This window comes from Toxotes jaculatrix, chromosome 8 (genome assembly GCF_017976425.1).
Source record: "Toxotes jaculatrix isolate fToxJac2 chromosome 8, fToxJac2.pri, whole genome shotgun sequence".
In the NCBI taxonomy this organism is placed as follows: domain Eukaryota; kingdom Metazoa; phylum Chordata; class Actinopteri; family Toxotidae; genus Toxotes; species Toxotes jaculatrix.
The window spans coordinates 1,312,931-1,331,132 of NC_054401.1; the positions used below are offsets into that span (position 1 = coordinate 1,312,931).

The window sequence follows — 18,202 nt, forward strand, 5'->3', positions numbered from 1 at the left end:
ATGAAATTAGCTGCAGTTTGCTTCATTGAAATATTTCGTGCGTCCGTCCTCCGTGCAGCGTGGACACTGAGCGTGTGCGTGTTCAGCGTCTTGCTGTGGATCACTTCAGGTTGTCAGGGGGTTTTTGACACAGCAGGTTTCACTGACGTTCAGTCACCGAGTTCTGATTTAGTTCGTCCAAACTTCTGCACACGACGCAGCTTCTGTTTGGAAAAGATGATGAAATAAAAAGTAACAGAGCATTATTATTTGATTTTTAATGTCTGTTTACTTCTGTAATTTACCCAGCGGAGGCCAAACCTCTGCAAAGCGCTGTGCGCAGTGAACCAGTGAATCTGTAATGAGCTAAAATCAGACGATGGAGACGGAGGGAAGCAGCACGTCCACTGCAGCCATCAAAGCTTTGGGCTTTTTGTTTGATAAATCTCTTACTTCCTGTCAGCTGATTAAGTGGAAACCCTCTGGTGTTACCCACGATGCAGCTGACCTTTGACCTCTGAATGTTGTCATCGTGGATGTGACTGAAACCAGGAGCTGAAGCTTTAATGGAAAACTGTTTTCATTTAGTGAATCAGCAGCTGAATCAGTGATGAACTGAGTCAGTGGCACAAAGAAAGCAGAGAGATGAGGAGTAATCAGTGGACTGTGGCTGCTCAGGGTCAGAGGCTTCAGCTCATACAGATGCTGCTTCTTCTTCTGTCAGCCTGTAACTAAAAGAACATCTGATGTGGTTTTAGATGAAACCAGTGAGAAGGATCCTCTCGGACCTGATGGGAGCTGGACCTCAGACGGCAGCTCCTGAGGTTAGACGCTGCTCACTTTCTCGTACGGGATGTTGTGTGACTGGCGTCTCCTCTGAGCCGTGGATGGAGGTGAAATTCTCCCGCTGTTAGAAAGTTTCTCAGAAACCAGGTGAAACATTCAGCTGCTGAAGCCGATTCGCTCTCAGGTCGTTCAGCAGAGGCTGAGGCTGCTGCGTCGCGTGGCACTTTCTCAGGTGCTTTACCTGAGAGCTCCGTTTCACTGGGAGATGTTGAGCTGTTTTGCAGCGACGGATGATTGTTCCTTTTCAGTTTGAGATTTTATTTGTTAAGAGTTTATGGATCCGTGAAGCTGAGGATTTAAACTTCAGTCTTTATGTTTTCAGCTGCTTGTTTGTTTGTCAGCAGGGTTACGCTGAAAGTGCTGAACTGATTCACACCAAAGTGAGTTCATGAGTTTGAGATTTTCGTTGATTCCTCAGGAAAAAAAGTGGAAATAAACTCAGACGTGTTTCTAGTGTTGATCTCTGAGTTTGAGTTTGTGTTACAGAGGAGCAGGAGGTTGTGTGTGTGGGCTCGAGCTCTTCTCAGACACTTTCCTGTTTCTCATCGAACAATTCGAAAAGCAGGAAGAAAAAATATGGTAAAGCAAAACTAAACTGGACCAGAGCCGATATTCAGAAGAACACGACACAGAGCGTTCACGTATGACTCAGAGGAAGGAAGCGACACCCACTCCTGCAGAGTGACTGTTTTAAACGTGGCTGTCTGAACGGAGATCATCGCGGCGGCCGACGGGCGAACAATGCGTTGTTACTGTGATGGAGACGAACTGTGAACTGTGGGAGCACGGCGAGCGATTTCTGCCGCCGGCATTTTCATATTAAAGCACGAAGACGCGAGGCTGAAATTACTCTTTGTATAAAAGCTGTTTGATAACCAGTTATTACCCACACAGCTTAGCTCTCCACTCCACACTCTGCAGAGAGGAGGCTAATCAGGAGCTCATTCAGCCACAGGCCGACACACACACACACACACACAGACACACAGGCACACACACAGGCCCCCACACACACACACACAGACACACAGGCCCCCACACACACACACACACACACAGACACACACACACACACACAGACACACACACACACACAGGCCCCCACACACACACACACACAGACACACACACACACACACACACACTCTTTTTTTGTTGTGTTTTTGCTGCATTAGTCACTTTCTGTCCTTGGCAGCAGGCGGAGCAGTCAGGACACACTTTCTTTAAAACGCTCCATCACTCCATTTTCTCAGAAAGTCCACTTTCCTCGCTCCGACCTTTGTTTGTTTGCCCCCCCCCCCCCCCCCCCCCCCGTTTCGTGTCTGGTTTTAAAAATCACAGTATAATCAAACTTTTATACACAAAAAATACTTATAGTATATCTGCTGCAGCTAACGATAATTTTCATGTGTGTGTGTGTGTGTGTTTCCGCGTCTGCGTGTGTGTGTGCGTGCGTGCGTGCGTGCGTGCGTGTGTGTGTGCGTGCGTGCGTGTGTGCATGTGTGTGTGTGCGTGTGTGTGTGTGATCAGTCAGATTGATAACCTTTGAGCTGCTGCTGCTGAGGTTTTGTGTTCACTCTGCACTTTGAGGACAAATGAAATCGTCTCTCGGTCCAGATCTGGACCAGAGCCCAGCGGGTGAGTTCCCACAGAATGAAACTAATGAGCGACGTGTTTTCAGACTGAACACTGGTCAGTTCCTGCTGGTGCCTCTGTTACTGCCTGAGAATAAAGAAGGTGAGGACATGTGAGCTGTGGCTGTTACCTGTGCTGATGCTTCAGGGACGGTTTGGACAAGATGTGTGGTCCATTTAATCTAAACTGAGCTGTCAGTCTTTGTTCAGAGGAGCTGTTTGTATCAGAGTCTGTTTCGGAGCAGAGTCCTTGGCCTGCTCCTGGTCCTGGTCCTTGTCCTGGTCCTGGGCCTGGGCCTGGGCCTGGGCCTGGTCCTGGGCCTGGTCCTGGTCCTGGTCCTGGGCCTGGTCCTGGTCCTGGTCCTGGGCCTGGTCCTGGTCCTGGTCCTGGTCCTGGTTCAGTCAGATCGCTTCAGCTCATCAGGCTATCGCTCACTCTCCTGTCAGTCAGTTTATTTACTGTCTCCTGTGTCCGGTGAGAAGCCTCCAGACTTTCTGTGTTTGCAGTTTGGCTCTCACAGGCTCCTGAGACACACACACACTCACACACACACACACACACTTACACACTCACACACACACGCACACACACACACACACACACAGTTTCAGGAGCTTTCATCATGTTTTGTTTTTCTGAAATGACGTCGGTGCAGCTCTCAGGTTTGTTTGTGTTTATTAGAGTGAAACTGTCGTTCAGTAGGAAACGTTGTGTGATGTGTAGAAGAAGGAAGTCGTTAAAAATAATGAAATAAATCCAGTGCTGAAACAGTAACGCAGGCTTGAATCTTTGGCTTTCAGACGGTCAGAGCGTGAGGATGTCGCCTGAGGTTTCAGGAGTGTTGTGATGTATAGATTATTCCATAATGAAGATAATGCTCAGCAGCTGATACCTCAGCTCTTTGCAGTTATTTGAGCTCGTAAAGTTCCAGACGTCAGTTTGAGTTGATGCTTTGTCAGAAAAGCAGAGAAGAAAAATGCCTCACAAAGAAAAAACCTCAGCTTCCCAATGGATGTTTTCGCTTTTTTAAACGTGTTGATGTGTTTCAGGAAGTTTCCTGTGAAAATGTGTTTCACACACAATCGTCAGGGAGGAAATATTTTCCTCCGTATTTTGGGATTGTGTGTTGTGTCTGATAACATAACGAAGCGGAGCTTTCAGAGGCCTGGCGCTTCCCAAACAGCCGCTCAGGTTTAATTAAATGGTTGAACAGAGCGTGTGCTCTGCTCCGTCTCACAGCTGATCAGCTCCTTCGCTCACGTAGCTTCTTCACGTCGGCTCCTTTTGTTCCTCGCTCTCTGCGGCTCTGTTGTTCCCTCGGCCCACAGATCCTCTTCCTCTGCTTTTCTGCAGTAATTCGACAGCTTTTTGTTTTTCAGTCACCTAAACATTTCCCTAACATCCCCGCTGGGTGCGTCTGGTATTAGTCGGCCGGCCTGGTTCAGGTTTGAGACCTGAGTGAACAGATTTAATCTCGTTTTAAACGTTTGTCCTGCTTCGTCACGGCTGAGTATCTGTTCACTTCCTGCTTCGTTCTGTAAATACATAACGTAAAATACTTTATCAGCTCATGACACAGTGTTAGACACAGCTCAGATTAAACCAATGAGCTGTGTTCATCAGTGACTTCAGAAGATCAGGATCAGTCAGTGGATCTTTGCATCAAACTCAGGAAAATGTTAATTTATTGCTATAAAATTGTCTCCAACGTCACTGTGTCCTCCACAGTGAGCAGCTGTCTCATCCACAGACTGAGACGTCCATAAGTTTGACCTCGGACGTGGAGGAGCTGAAGAGGCCGAGACACGTCCCGGGGAAAAGCTGTGAATGTTTGTTTGGTCTGGATGGAGCGTTTCCTCCGGCTGTACGGAGACAGTTTCTGCAGAAGAAGACAACGTCTGGGTCTGTGGACGGGGCAGAAGCTTAGAGCTGAGGACAGCGGTGTGTGTGAACGACAGATCTTTGTGTTTGTTGTCATCAGGGTGATGCTGGTGTTGGAGGGAGGTCTGATGATGAGAAAGGCCTGAGGCGAGAAAAGAGGCAGCAGAGTATGAAATGAAGTTTTAGCTGTTTTCATATTTCATCACATCAGTCAGTGACTGAGCAGGAGGAAGGAGGCACAGAGCTGTGTGTGTGTGTGTGTGTGTGTGTGTGTGTGTGTGTGTGTGTGTGTGTGTGTGTGTGAGAGTGTGTGTGTGTGCAGTTTAACTACACAACAACAACTTTAGAGGAACTAACAGTTTTTACAATGTGTGAAAGCAACAGTTGTGTGTTGTTAATTGCTCTAAACTCTTGGTGTGTGGTCAGTGAGGTGTCAGGTGATCTCAGTGAACTGTGTTCTGATTGGTCGGTTTGTAGATGTGGGTCACAGCAGCAGTGACTTGATCAGAATCGCCGTGGCCGAGGGGCGTTGGACTGATCACCCATGTTCAGGGTCATAGCCCGAGATCACGTGACAAGAAAGCAATAATTATGTGGAGTGTTTCTCATTAGTTGTATTTTTTATATTTGAATTATTATTCGCTTGTTAACTGATCAGACATATGAAATTTTCACTAACCATGTTTGTGAAGCTGTTTTGTTTTACCTGCGTTTTACCTGTCAGGACAATTGTGCAATTTCCCCATTGTGGGACTATTAAAGGTTTTATCTATCTATCTATCTATCTAGGACATCGACCTTACGCGTTTCCCTGGAAACGCTCCAGCTGTGATGACGTCCTGTAACGTTCTGTCTGTACCTGAGGTGTCACGTGCGGACTCATCCTCACCTTCACCTGCATTTCAGTAAATATTTGACCGGCCTTATTTTCCCGCCGGTCGTGACGGCGTTACACCTGAGGGACAAACAGGAAGTGACTTCAGACAGCTCTGACTAACAGGTGTCGACATGTGTCTCCTCATAGGAACCAAAACGTGACCTGTTCCTGGGACTGGAGGAAGGCCCGGAGCCTGGCGCCTGTCTGAGGGTAAATTCTTTCTATATTCTTTCTATAACATTGTTGTCCCATTAGCGACGGAGCTAAGCTAACGAGCTAAGCTAATGTGTTGACTTCGTTGATGTTTAAAGAAAAAGGGTTAAAGATTTAAACAACCTGCTGATCTGTATTCAAAACAGATTCTTTTGTACTGTACAAATTATGATATGAAGTTTTCCATGAAAAGGACGAACTACACACTGTGCTGGTGTGAGGCAGCTGGTTTCTAGTTCAGCAAAGAGCTGAAACTATTAGTCAGTGAATCAATTAGTTGATCTGCAGAGAATTAATCAACAGTAATGAATTTAGTCTTTCTAAAGCTGCTTTTATTTGCTGGTTCCAGCTTCTTAAATGTTGAGGTTTCTGCTTTTCTTTGTCATACATGAAGCTGAGGTCGTCACCGTGAGGTGCTGGAAATTAGAAAGAGCTTTCGTCTGATGTTGATGAAAAAAATAAAACGTAAAACATTTAGAGATTAATAAAAACTAATTTTAATGAAGGAAACAGAAGAACAAAAGCACATAGAACATTTACACAGCAGTTAAAACCCTGTTAACCTGGTCTCCACCTTTCTGCCGTCTCAGTATTTCATAGTAAATGAAAACAAATACAAATATGTGCTGTAATATAATTTAACCATCTGGTTAAATCAGTATTTAAAGGAGAGCAGTTCCCAGAACAGCTGTGACTTTAACTGATTTAACTGTAAACTGTTTGTTTCTGTTTACTGCAGAGAGAAGAAGAAGATGATAACATTTATGTTTTATTGGTTAGTGAAACAGGTTCCACTTTCATGTCTTCAGTGCATCATGAACAGTGCAGGCAGGTAGAGGATGCACAGGTGACAGGCGACAGGTGAGTGATTGTTTTCTTCTCTTTCTTTGTTCAGCTGTGGCTTCAGCCTGTTTTGCCAAACATCAGATAAAACATGAGCTCTGTTCATCATCCTTGTCCCAGGTGAGCTACAGCTTCACCTTGCTCCTGGTTCTGGACTGCCAGCAGCCGATCGGTCCACCCAGTCCCACACGTGGACGGAGCCGTCTGAGGCTGCCGACAGCAGCGTCCGGGGTCGATCGGGATGCCAGACGTGGGAGGTGACGAAGACGGGGGCGGCGGCGTCGCTGGAAACCACGTGACCACGGTGCTCAAACAGCGCCTGAGCTTCCTGCAGCTCCGTCCTCCACACTGAGGTGTCGTAGATCTGAACCGCTCCGCTGAAACCTGCCCGAGGTAAGAACCAATGTTTAGACACATGATAAGAAGTAAAACTAACACCTGCAGCAAACAGAGCATTAATTATTAGCATTAGAGCATTAGCATTTGAAGAAGCTCTTCTTTTTTAATGGCTCTTGGCTGCAGGGGTTGAATTTCTTTTCCAGATAAGTTTGTCTAACCTGGAGGTTTGTTTACAACCTGGCTGTTTTTTTTGTTTTTTTCGTTTGTTTGTTTTTCTTGAACTGTTGGTGCAGATTTTTCGTTTGAATAATGTAAACATGATCTAGTAGAACTCTTTTAGGTTTTATTGACTGACTTTCCTCGAGTGTCACCTTCAGGACAAATGATTGAATATTGATCTTTGTTTTTTCCAAATAATCAGTTAACAGTTTGGTTTACACGTCAGAAAATTATGAAAAAAAAAACCATCCATAATAATTTGTAAAAACCTGAAGTGATGTGTTAGTTTGCTGACGTGACGTGACTGTGTGGGATCAGAGCGGAGAATCCCTCGGTCTGTACGGGAGCCTGAAGGTGGATCTGAAGAATTCTAACACTGTTTTAACACTGTTTTTCTACAGGTCCTCAGGAACCAGAGACTGACAGGGACAGGATCATGTCCACGAGTGTTCTGGTCTGACGTCAAACACAAAGAGAGGAAGGACGGAGGACTTAGTAACAACAACAACAGTGTGGGTGGAGCAACAGGTCCGCTGTGACCACGGAACACGCCAAGAGATGCTGCGTTTGATCATCAGGGACAAGTCACAGACCAAACACAGACAGTTTCAAACACACGGAGGAAACACCTCAAACTTCAGCCTCTGCCACGAGCGAGGTCACAACGCCACGACTCCCAAGCTGTGGGAACTAACGTCTCCCATGAACTGACCTGACACAGCGATACAGTTGTCCAACGCTGGAGCCCACGACAGCCTGACGTCGTCCGGGCCGCAGCGACGTGTCTGAGTGTCCAGCTGAGCCCGACTCACAGCTCCTCCCAGGTTCCTCAGGTCTGAAACAACCGCCTGTCCGGACGAGGAAAGCCTGACGACCCTGCAGCTGGACGGGTCCGGACCTGCAGAGGCGTCCGTCCACCAGAGGACAGATTCCCCTGAAGACGCTGGTGGAGGCAAAAGCTGAGGAGCAGCAGACGTCCGAGTGTCGGCGACATAAATGCTCCCGTTACAGCAGCCGGCGAGGAAAAGACCGTCACTCAGAAACTGTAAGGAAGTCAGAGGATCTGCTGAGTCGGTCTCTGCTGGGACAAAAAAAAAAAAAAAAGGAGACATGTAGCTGATGGAGATGTTCATCACACACCTACTGATGAGAAACGACAGACTGTTGCAGAGATGCAGAGTCACAGCTCTGAATCTGAAGAACAGAGGAAAAAAACAACTCTCTGCTGATCAAATTAAAAAAATTCCACAGTAACTCGACACAGTTTGCAGATGGCAACCAAATAAAAATATGACTTGTTTGCTAATACTTGATAACATGAGTATTTACTGATGTATATTGATAATATAAATACACAGCTCTGCCAGCTGCTTGATCATATTCCTCCTCTATTCCTCTGTGGCTCATCACAGCTTGGTGAAGGCGGATTAAACCGTACAGTGTTACCTAGTTCATACAGCGTGTGTCCTGAGCTCAGCTGCGTCAGCTGCACGTCGCCGCTCCGAGCTCCGTGAAGAATCTGCGGCTGTGACCAGAGTCGAGCTGCGATCCTGGTGCTTCCCTCCGAAACACTCCTCCTCCCCTCGATGCTTCCTGTTCTTCTGATCACATCTGAGCACGAGACACGAGGAAAACAAACACATGTCAGAATGAAGCTTCTTCACAGATGAGACAAAGGTTGAAAGAGTAAAGAAAGCGGCCACACTTTGATTTAAATGCGTAAAGAGCTGAGAAGAAATCTGAAATCATTCTTCACATCTGATCGTGGTCTGCGGAGAAACACTGAAGGCTTCTGCCTGACAGGAGGACACACAGGTGAGCTTCAGGTAAGTCAAACTCACCGCTGTCGTCTCCTCCGAGGTCCCACACCTGCAGGCTGGAGCTCCGCCCATCGCTGGTCACGGCGAACCTTAGAAAACAAAAATAAAATGGCACAGTGAGATCCCACTCTCACGCTGAGAAACCAACTTCTCAAAGCTCAGATTCACAGATCCTGAACCGTTACACCTTCAAGATGGCGGCGCGTAGGACGGACGCAGCGGCTCTACTCTTTTTTTTTCAAGCTATTCTTCTTCTTCTACTACAGCTACTGGTATAAAACACTCTGACACTGACACCGACCCTCCAGCCTGCGCATCACACCATGCACACTCCATCTAACACCACCTCTGTCTGTGATCGTTAGGGCCGCGTCTGAAACAGCTGGACCTGTAAACACGGTCACAGCACAGATCCACGGCTTCACAAAGAGTCAGGATTATTTTTCTGCACAAGCAGAAAAATAAAGATGAACAATGAATAATAAAAGAGAGAGAAAACATCGTGTCAGCTGCAGAGAATAATCTGATGCTGGGGAATGAACGACTCAGCAGAAAAAAAAACAAACGCACAGACTTTTCTCCGTTTAAGCCGAAGCGAGAACATCCAGTAAACAACTGTTACCTTAATATATGGAAACGGCTTCAGCATGTGGAGCCTGATGGGTATTAACTACAACCCTGTATCTGATTCTTAGCTCAGCAGATGGAGAGTGGCTGAACTGGACCCGCACTGGTCTCACTGGGTTCACGGGAAGGCAGAAAGTGAAGAAGCATCAATGAAACTACGGGTGAAATCTCTTCCCCCGAACAGGAGAGGTGCTGTGAAGACGCTTCAGCAGGTAAAACACACCTGAGCTAAGAGAGGAAATCAAATATAAGCCAGGGGAATTTCTCAGTCAGACAATAAGACCAGAGCTTTACCTTCTCATCCTAAAGCTGCTGCTGCTTCCACGAATTTCCAGCTAAAATGTTTAATTATGTGAGAAACTATGTGAGACAGAGAGACGGAGACGCAGCCATCAATGCACTGAACAATAAAGATCAAACGTTTTCTGTCTAATTCAGTCGTGTCCTTTTCATCTTGTTTGTTTTTGAGTCTTTCTTCTTAATAAATATTCTTTGAAAACTTTCCTCCTTTAAATTCCCTCCGCTCCTGAAAGAAGCTTTGAAACTACGGTTTTCTGCAGAAACACAGATGAAAGGTTCAGACTTTCAAACGGACACAGTGAGAAACTAAAGCACCAGCAGGTGAGGTCAGTCCAGGTGATCCAGGTGAATCACCTGCTTCGTGTGGGGGGGCCACAAACTCACCTTGTTCCTGGGACGTGCCTGAGGCAGCGAACCGGACCGTCTGTGAAACCACCATGGACAACTCTGAAGTCCCGTTCTGCACAGAGACCCTGAACACAACACACAGCAACACACGTTTGACACGTGAGTCACCTGCTTCTAACATAAATCCCAGAGTTCACAGGTCTTTGATATTTACCTTATTTTCATCAGCGAAGAGTTTCTGAGGCAAATGAAGCTCCAGGATGTCATTTTTAGACGAAGTGTATCCTGCAACGCAGACGGCTGCAAAACACAAGCGACTGTTTTACTGCACGAGTTTTTAAAGCTGAAACGATCAATCGAGTCCGAGTCGACTCAGTTGATTTACTTTATCTCAACCACAATGAAAGGTTGTGTTTGTTTGTTTGTGTCGTCAGCATCACACACAGCTGTGTGTTGTTACTGTCACAGCCTTCGGTTAATGAAGATGGTTGTTATAGAGAAATACATTCGCTCACTCTTCCCTGACGTCCACTCGATGACCTGTGTGGGATGTTCCAGCTGATACACATGGAGATCTGTGTACCTGCAGAAACCAGACTGGTGTTAGAGTCTGACCTTCAGACAGCCACAGGTGTGAGGACACAGGATGCGGAGCCAAAGCGTCACTCATCATGATGTAAAATCATAATCCCACATTCCGATAATGTTTCTATAGAAACGTGGCAGTGTTATGTTACTCACTGTCACTGACGTTTATGTTCATGGTCTGTACATTATTTTTAATCTTTTTGTGTTCAACATTGACACAAGACTCCGTTTAAAATTTTAAATATTTAAAACTTCCTATCCTGGGGCTATGCACACCTAACTTTACTATGAAATATGACTTACTTAATTTGATCAATCGGATTCACTCTTCATTTCGGCATGAATATCGCCCACCAAGGAAAAGTTTCTTAGACAGAATTCACACTCTGCTTCAGCTCGTTTCAGTTGTGGCATCCAGCGATTTCCAAGAGAGAAAATGCTGAAGTTCCACCGGCTATCGCTTCTATAACTCGGCATTTTAGCGAAACGGTGGCTGTTTGGTCTGAAAACTACAAGCCGAATTGAAAAAAACGGATGTGTCTGCTGCAGGACATGTGTTGTGATTGTATTTATTATAAATACATACCTGCAGGTAAGTAAGAGCACAAAAAGTTGTAAGTTTATCAGCAGAATTCACGTTGCGAAGCTAACCAGTGGCGTTACCGAACTAATGTAGCTTCTAACTGGCGGCTAACATGAACCTCACCGAATAAACAAAGAGTAAACAAGTTTTCTCACGTTTTCAGGGACTCGATGAACCAGTCATCTAAAACCTCATCAAACTCTGCTTCTTCCATCTCACGTTGAGTCTGTGAGCGTCCCGCTTCCTGAGCGTCTCCTTCTTCGGTTTGTCGCCGGTTCGTTGAACGAACGGATGAAGTTGACACCGCCGCCTGTTGGACAGACGGTTCTACTGTCCAGTGATGTTGAGACCATAGACCGTTTTCCCAGACACCATGATTATGTTGAGTAAACATTCTGTTTTCGAGATTTTATTTTTCGCAGTAGCCTGACTCATGATGTGCGTATTCTTTTGCAGATCTCAGTTTAAGGTTCACTTTCAAATTAAAATGTCTCTGAACATTGATCTGTGACCGTCCGGCTGATAAAATGTTGACACGCTCACTGGCCTCGGGTTGTTACCATGCAGTCACAGCAGCAGCAGGTGGTGCAGTCAGAGCTCTGAAGACTTTTTTCTCTCTCAGGTAACAAACACGCCGCCCTGTCTGATTGGTGACGGTTGTCTGGGTGATAAGAAACCTGAGAGAAACACAGGTCACTGCTCAGGGATGAAGAAGGCGCTGAGGGCTTCATTTTTCTCCTGGTGTGATGCTGGAGGTGAAGATCAGCTGAAGAAAAGACAGTTTACATGCTGTTTATTTTTTGCTTTATTTACACCTAATAAAGCAGCAGTAACCAATGTTGACGTTTTTCTTTGTTTTCCAAATGAAAAACAAATACATTAATTTCATTAACAAAAGTTTGAGCAAAAAAACACTTTGCATTCTTTTACTGAAAAACACTTATGAAAGTAAATTTAACTTTGCTGATGAAAACAAGATACAGAACTGACAAATGTTTATTCCCAGACGTTTGTGGTTTGGAAATAAAGCATGATGGGTAGTGAGGGAATACTTACTCCTGCTCCTTTTCACTTATTCCTTCTTTTAGCAGAGTAAAAGTAAAAGTGCACAGCAAAATCAGCATACCCAAATTAACACTGTCAGAGATGATTTCAACACTTTAGAAGTGTCTTTAGGGGTCCACAAAGTGTTAATTTAACTCTTTTTGGAGAGTTGGTACCTTAACGCTACTTTAGTGTTACCTACTGACTCTCTTTGGAGTAAAAAAAAAAATTAACACTTCTTAACAAATGGGGAGTTGTAGGTTTCCGCAGTGAGGATCACTTCCACGTTCAAAAAACTGCAGTTCCTCGGCTGCCGCTGGGGGCTGGCTCCAGAAGTGAGCAATTCTCCAGTGACCCCCAAGTTAAAATAGCCAACTTTATGGCCTAAAAACAACATATTTACAGCCTGGTACATTTTTTGTTTTTGGTTACTATTGATAGTTTCAACCTCCATGAACACTGTTATTTATTTTTACATAAATTAGGGCGTGATTATGGCTGCTGTAACTGTAAGTGGATAGTGGATGGAGGCAGTGGTGAAAGTCTGGAAATATTAAATATTGGTCTGAGCTAAGTGGGCGGGTTCTTGGCCGGCTGACCCCGGATGACCCATAGAGTAACCGCCTCTCCGCCAAATATGGAAACTACACTCCCACTAAAATCCAAGATGGCGCAGCTCAAATGCCCATGGTTTGGTCACAAAACCAACTCCCCAAAACAAATGGGTGACGTCATGGATACTTCCATGTCTAATACAGTCAATGCTTAGTGATGACTGATTGAGGCTTTGTTGACGCTTCGACGCCTGATTCAAACAAAGGGTTCATTACCCAAGGCTTCAATGACACATGGCTCGAATAAGGATATCAAGTGGTCAATAAAATGAAGTGCAATCAAGATGTGTCATTTAATGGTTCATGGATTGCTTGGGATTTGATTCGCCATGCACATTCTTGTTCGACTACACTACATGTTTGAGATCAAAAAAAATTTTGACTTTTTTTGGCCGAAAAAAACGCCTTACTATACTTTGTCGTTTTTTATGACATTTTGAGTTAAAAAATTTTTTTGACTTTTTTCTCCGATTTTGACGCCTTACTATACTATGATGATTTTTATGACATTTTGAGGTCAAAAACAATTTTTGACATTTTTTGTCCGATTTTGACGCCTTACTATACTATGACGATTTTTATGACATTTTGAGGTCCAAAAAAATTTTGACTTTTTTTGGCCGAAAAAAACGCCTTACTATACTATGACGTTTTTTATGACATTTTGAGGTCCAAAAAAATTTTGACTTTTTTTCTCCGATTTTGACGCCTTACTATACTATGACGTTTTTTATGACATTTTGAGGTCAAAAAAATTTTTGACTTTTTTTGGCCGATTTTGACGCCTTACTATACTATGACGTTTTTTATGACATTTTGAGGTCAAAAAAAATTTTGCATACATACATACCGTACAGCTGTCGGTCCTGGTTCCACCACCTGCAGAGAGCTCTGACCAATCACAGCTCAGCACCACACTGTCCTCCCGCAGCCAATCAGAGCTCAGCTTCTCAGTCTCTGTACCCTGTGGACGTGGGGTCGAGAGGTTCCGTACCACTGGGAATCGAACGCTGTATCTCCCACGTCACGGCTCACGGTCAGAACATGTTTCTGCTTTCACACCGAGAAAAAGTGACGTGAACGTTTCAGTGTGTGTGAAACAGTGTGTGTGTGTGTGTGTGTGTGTGTGTGTGTGTGTGTGTGTGTGTGTGTGTGTGTGTTCAGAACAGATTCTGTTATTGAGACAGAAAACAGATCTAGACTGTTTGGAGAAGATGATTGATTGATTGATTGATAGATCGATCGATCATCAGAATGTATTTTTGTCCGCTGGTTGATGTAGATGTTCCTTTTGCTGTTTGAGGTTTGTGAACAAATTATCTAAAAATGTTTTTCTAAACTTTTCAGTCGACAGTCTGTGTCCATCAACTCATAACTGACGTGTGCTACACATTTCCATGATTCCTTATAAGACATGTTGGCCTCCGGGGCCTGTGTGGAGTTTTTGTTTTGGAGGAGTGAGTGGTAAACAAGTAAACACCTGTTTGTCTCAGGTCTGAAGGTGGAGGGCGTGTACCGCCGCTGTGGCCTGGTTACCAAAGTGAACCGATTGGTGGAGGCTCTGTTAAAATCACCAAGGTCCGCCCCCTTGGAGAGCGACGAGCAGGGCGTGCTGGACGCTGCCTCCGCCCTCAAACAGTACGTTCGTCAGCAGAAGAGTCTGATCCCTGACACACGGCCGTGGCTGCAGGCTGCAGGTCAGTGGGTGCAGTGTTAGAATGTGTGGTTCTGCTGACGGTGACTCGGGCGTATGACTGACGACAGCGTTTGCTCAGTGTGTCAGTGTAGCAGGAAAACTTCAGTCGGTCTGACACAACTTTGTTTGTCAGTGATTTCAGATCAACGTTCCAGGTTTAAAGCTTACCGACGGTTACTATGGCAACTCCCTGACAACAGCCGAGCTACACTGAGCGCTCTGTTTGGACACTTCTACATGTAACACACACACACACACACACACACTGTACAGCCTTCGCTTCTTCTCTTAGATCTCTGTAATTCTCTGTCCTCAGGGTCCAGATGTTCTCTCAGGTCAACAAGATGTCGGCGCAGAATCTGGCCGTGGTTTTGGTCCCATCTTTGTTTCAGACTCTGAACCAGGATCTGCTCAGACTCACCAGAGAGTTCATCATCCACCACACTCTGCTTTTCCTGGTAAATATCTGACAGTGAAGTACACCTGAGACACACCTGTGTGCTCAGCTGTATAAAATGTGAATGATCTGAGAAAACAACATGCAGGTAGTTTAGAGTCCAGCATGAGTCGGTCATCAGATCACGAGTCGAGGGTGAAATAACACGAGTGAGATGAAATCAGTTTGATTGACATTCACTGATTTATCTTTCACAATAAAAGAGTAAATTGTTTGGAGTTACGAAAAGATTGAAAGAATGCGTGTGGGACATGTAACATCAAATCAACGGTTCCTAACAGTATAATTTAACAGCGTCAACTTCATTAGCTCATTAACAAACAGCTGATCAGGTGAAGATAAGATAGACTTTATTCATCCCACAACGGGGAAATTCAAGACAGAAGACAGACCTGTGTGATCTGCTCTGAAAGAAAACTGAGTTATTAGAAAAAGTTTTGTTTTCTCAGAGTTCAGTAGAGATGAAAGGTTCAGGTGTTCATCATCAGTTTTATTACAGCTTCCTGTTTTTATGCTGAGTGACAGGTTGAATAAGTAAAAAGTGTTTTAATAATGGAGAAGTAACGTATTAATCTGTGGTATAAACTCTGATGTGTGTAAATTGCCACCTGTCTGTGTTGGACAGCTGTGCTGTGCTCTGAGCACTGGCTGGGTTTTTCATAGTAACAGTAAAATTCATATGGGTGTAAAAGAATAACTGATTTGAATTGGAAAATCGGTTTTGATTTAAAAGATGTGAGTGCATCGGTTCACAGAGTCACCGGCCGGTGGCCTCGCCCACTCCGACTCCGACTCGCGCACCTTCCCATAACTCTCTCGCGAGACGTCAGATAGCTCTGTGTTTGCGAGGGAAAAATAAAAATGTCCGATACCGACACCATCTACAACGCACCGTCAAGTTTAAAGTCAAAGGTCTGGAAGAAATTTGGATTTTATATGAGGAACGGAACACGGGATAAAACCGCAGTAAAGCAAACCGGGCGTACGACAAATCTCAACACTCACTCGGTGAGACGACGTGGGGAAACATGCGATGTGTCATAAAGTAAAAGATGAAGTCAGAGAATCGATGTCTCATAAAATCAAAGTGTAACGTAATGAAACCCTACCACATCGTTTCTGAATCGTATCATACGACACACATCGAGATACGTATCAGATCATCTTATTTTGAAAAGATTCACACCCCTCGTATTTAATATTGTAGTAATAAGAACTGAGTTGTCATCAGGTGGGACGTAAAGATGTGGACGGGCATCGTGTCCGGTGTGAGGCCTTTGTGAGATGTTTGGAGTTTTTGTATTTCTTCTGTTTAAGATGTTTGAGACTGAAGGAGTCTTTGTCCTTTTTAGAAACCAGAGGACGGAGATAAAGAGGAAGAGGAACAGATCACTGTCTTCTGAAGAAGGAGGATGATGAAGATTAACAAAGATCAGCTGTTTTCAGCTCGTGATCGTGTGTTTGTGTTTATCATCATGTACTGTAGCAATCAGGCAGTGGTGTGCTTTGGTGTGTGTGTGTGTGTGTGTGTGGACAGGTGAATTCACCACGTGTGAAAACTAAAGTTCAGTGATGAAAATATACAGATGTGTCCTGATCAAAGAGAAGTTCCAGTTGGAAGATTGTGATGTTGTATTAATGACTGCAGATCACTGAAGATGGTACTTGTGGTTGGATTGTAACCATGGAAACAGATGTTGTGGAGGATGTGATGCTGTTGTAAAATGACCAGTAGTTGTAGGAATGTTATTTTACTGTAGATGAGCTCAGGTGGAATGATTGAGTTTCTAAAAGCTGTTATTTCTCACACATTTACACTTTTACTTGAGCTTCACTTTTCTTGGGATCAAGATTTTTCTCATTATCAACACAAACATGTAGTTTGACTTTGGAAAACGTATAAAGTCGTCAGCTAAAGGAAAAGTGTTGTGTTCAGTGTTATTTTTACAGTGCAGACTTTCCAGTGGCAAAGTGGATGAAGGTGTAGTGCAGGAGGAAGGTGGCCGTGAATCACATAAACTGTGTGTATACAACAGAAAGTGAAAAAGCATCAAATGTTGGTGACGATGGACGAAAAGCAGAAAAGTGGAAAGATGTTTTTCCTTTGATTGGCACTTCCATATCAGATCAGTCTCTCTTTGGGAACAGGATTTGTTCCACAGGATTTTAAGGTTGCAGTTATCAAACCTTTATTTAAAAAGCCTTCTCTTGACCCTGGCAGTTGAGAAAACTACAGATCTATATCCAATCTCCCCTTTACTTCTAAAATTCTTGACAAGGCTGTTGCAACTCAGGGTTAGGGTTAGAGACAAAAGACCAGGAAGGCTCCAGGACCTGATGGAGTGTCCCCCTCCTGCCTGAGAGTCTGTGCTGAGCAGCTAACGTCCATCTTCACCCGGATCTTTAACCAATCCCTGGAGCTGTGTGAAGTGCCCTCCTGCCTCAAACGCTCCACCATTATCCCAGTGCCCAAGAAGTCCACTATCACTGGGCTTAATGACTACAGACCCGTCGCCCTGATGGTCGTGAAAACATTTGAGAGACTGGTGTTGAACCACCTGAAGGACATAGCTGGCCCCCTGCTGAACCCCCTGCAGTTTGGCTACCGGGCAAACAGGTCGGCGGATGATGCAGTCAACATGGGACTGCAACACATCCTGCACCACCTCGACTCCCCAGGGACATATGCAAGGATCCTGTTTGTGGACGTCAGTTCAGCATTCAACACCATCATCCCTGAACTCCTCCATCAGAAGCTCTCCCAGCTCACAGTGCCCGCATCCACCTGTCAGTGGATCACCAGCTTCCTGACGGAGAGGCAGCAGCAGGTGAGGCTCGGGAGAATCACATCCAAGACCCGGTCCATCAGCACTGGTGCCCCCCAGGGGTGTGTCCTCTCCCCACTGCTCTTCTCCCTCTACACTAATGACTGCACCTCAAGTGATCCATCTGTGAAAATTCTGAAGTTCGCAGACGACACCACTGTCATTGGACTGATCAAGGACGGCGACGAGTCTGCTTACAGACAGGAGGTGTAACAGCTGGTTCTGTGGTGTGGTCAGAACCACCTAGAGCTGAACCTGCTCAAAATAGTGGAGATGACAGTGGACTTCAGGAGAACCCCCCCCCCCCCCCACTTCCCTCCCCCTCACCATCATGAACAATACAGTGTCCACCGTGGAATCCTTCAGGTTTCTGGGGACCACCATCTCCCTGGACCTGAAGTGGACCCGCCACATAGACTCTGTAAGAAAGAAGGCTCAGCAGAGGTTATACTTCCTACATCAGCTCAG

The 18,202-nt window shown here is 45.1% G+C and overlaps 1 protein-coding gene and 2 long non-coding RNA genes across 4 annotated transcripts; 2 read left to right on the top strand and 1 right to left on the bottom strand.

The window, feature by feature from the left end:
* Window positions 1–5,892: 5,892 nt before the first annotated feature.
* On the bottom strand, window positions 5,893–11,363 carry wdr73 (WD repeat domain 73). Of its 2 annotated transcripts, none has more exons than XM_041045375.1 (8): window positions 11,254–11,363; window positions 10,443–10,510; window positions 10,142–10,227; window positions 9,964–10,052; window positions 8,674–8,741; window positions 8,279–8,443; window positions 7,545–7,913; window positions 5,893–6,658 (listed from the first exon to the last, which is right to left on the bottom strand). In XM_041045375.1, exons 1-8 carry the CDS (start codon window positions 11,310–11,312, stop codon window positions 6,408–6,410), a joined length of 1,155 nt encoding a protein of 384 aa, XP_040901309.1. In that variant the 5' UTR covers window positions 11,313–11,363; the 3' UTR covers window positions 5,893–6,407. The 2 variants fall into 2 exon arrangements, with proteins under 2 accessions (XP_040901309.1, XP_040901310.1); XM_041045376.1 differs by lacking the exon at window positions 5,893–6,658 and adding an exon at window positions 6,684–7,288.
* LOC121186601 lies at window positions 6,531–7,609 on the top strand. The gene is made up of 3 exons (XR_005894509.1): window positions 6,531–6,667; window positions 7,234–7,342; window positions 7,474–7,609. It is a non-coding gene; the product is annotated as an uncharacterized LOC121186601 (long non-coding RNA).
* LOC121186602 lies at window positions 8,437–10,318 on the top strand. Its single transcript, XR_005894510.1, has 3 exons — window positions 8,437–8,658; window positions 9,348–9,491; window positions 9,840–10,318. It is a non-coding gene; the product is annotated as an uncharacterized LOC121186602 (long non-coding RNA).
* Window positions 11,364–18,202: the final 6,839 nt, after the last annotated feature.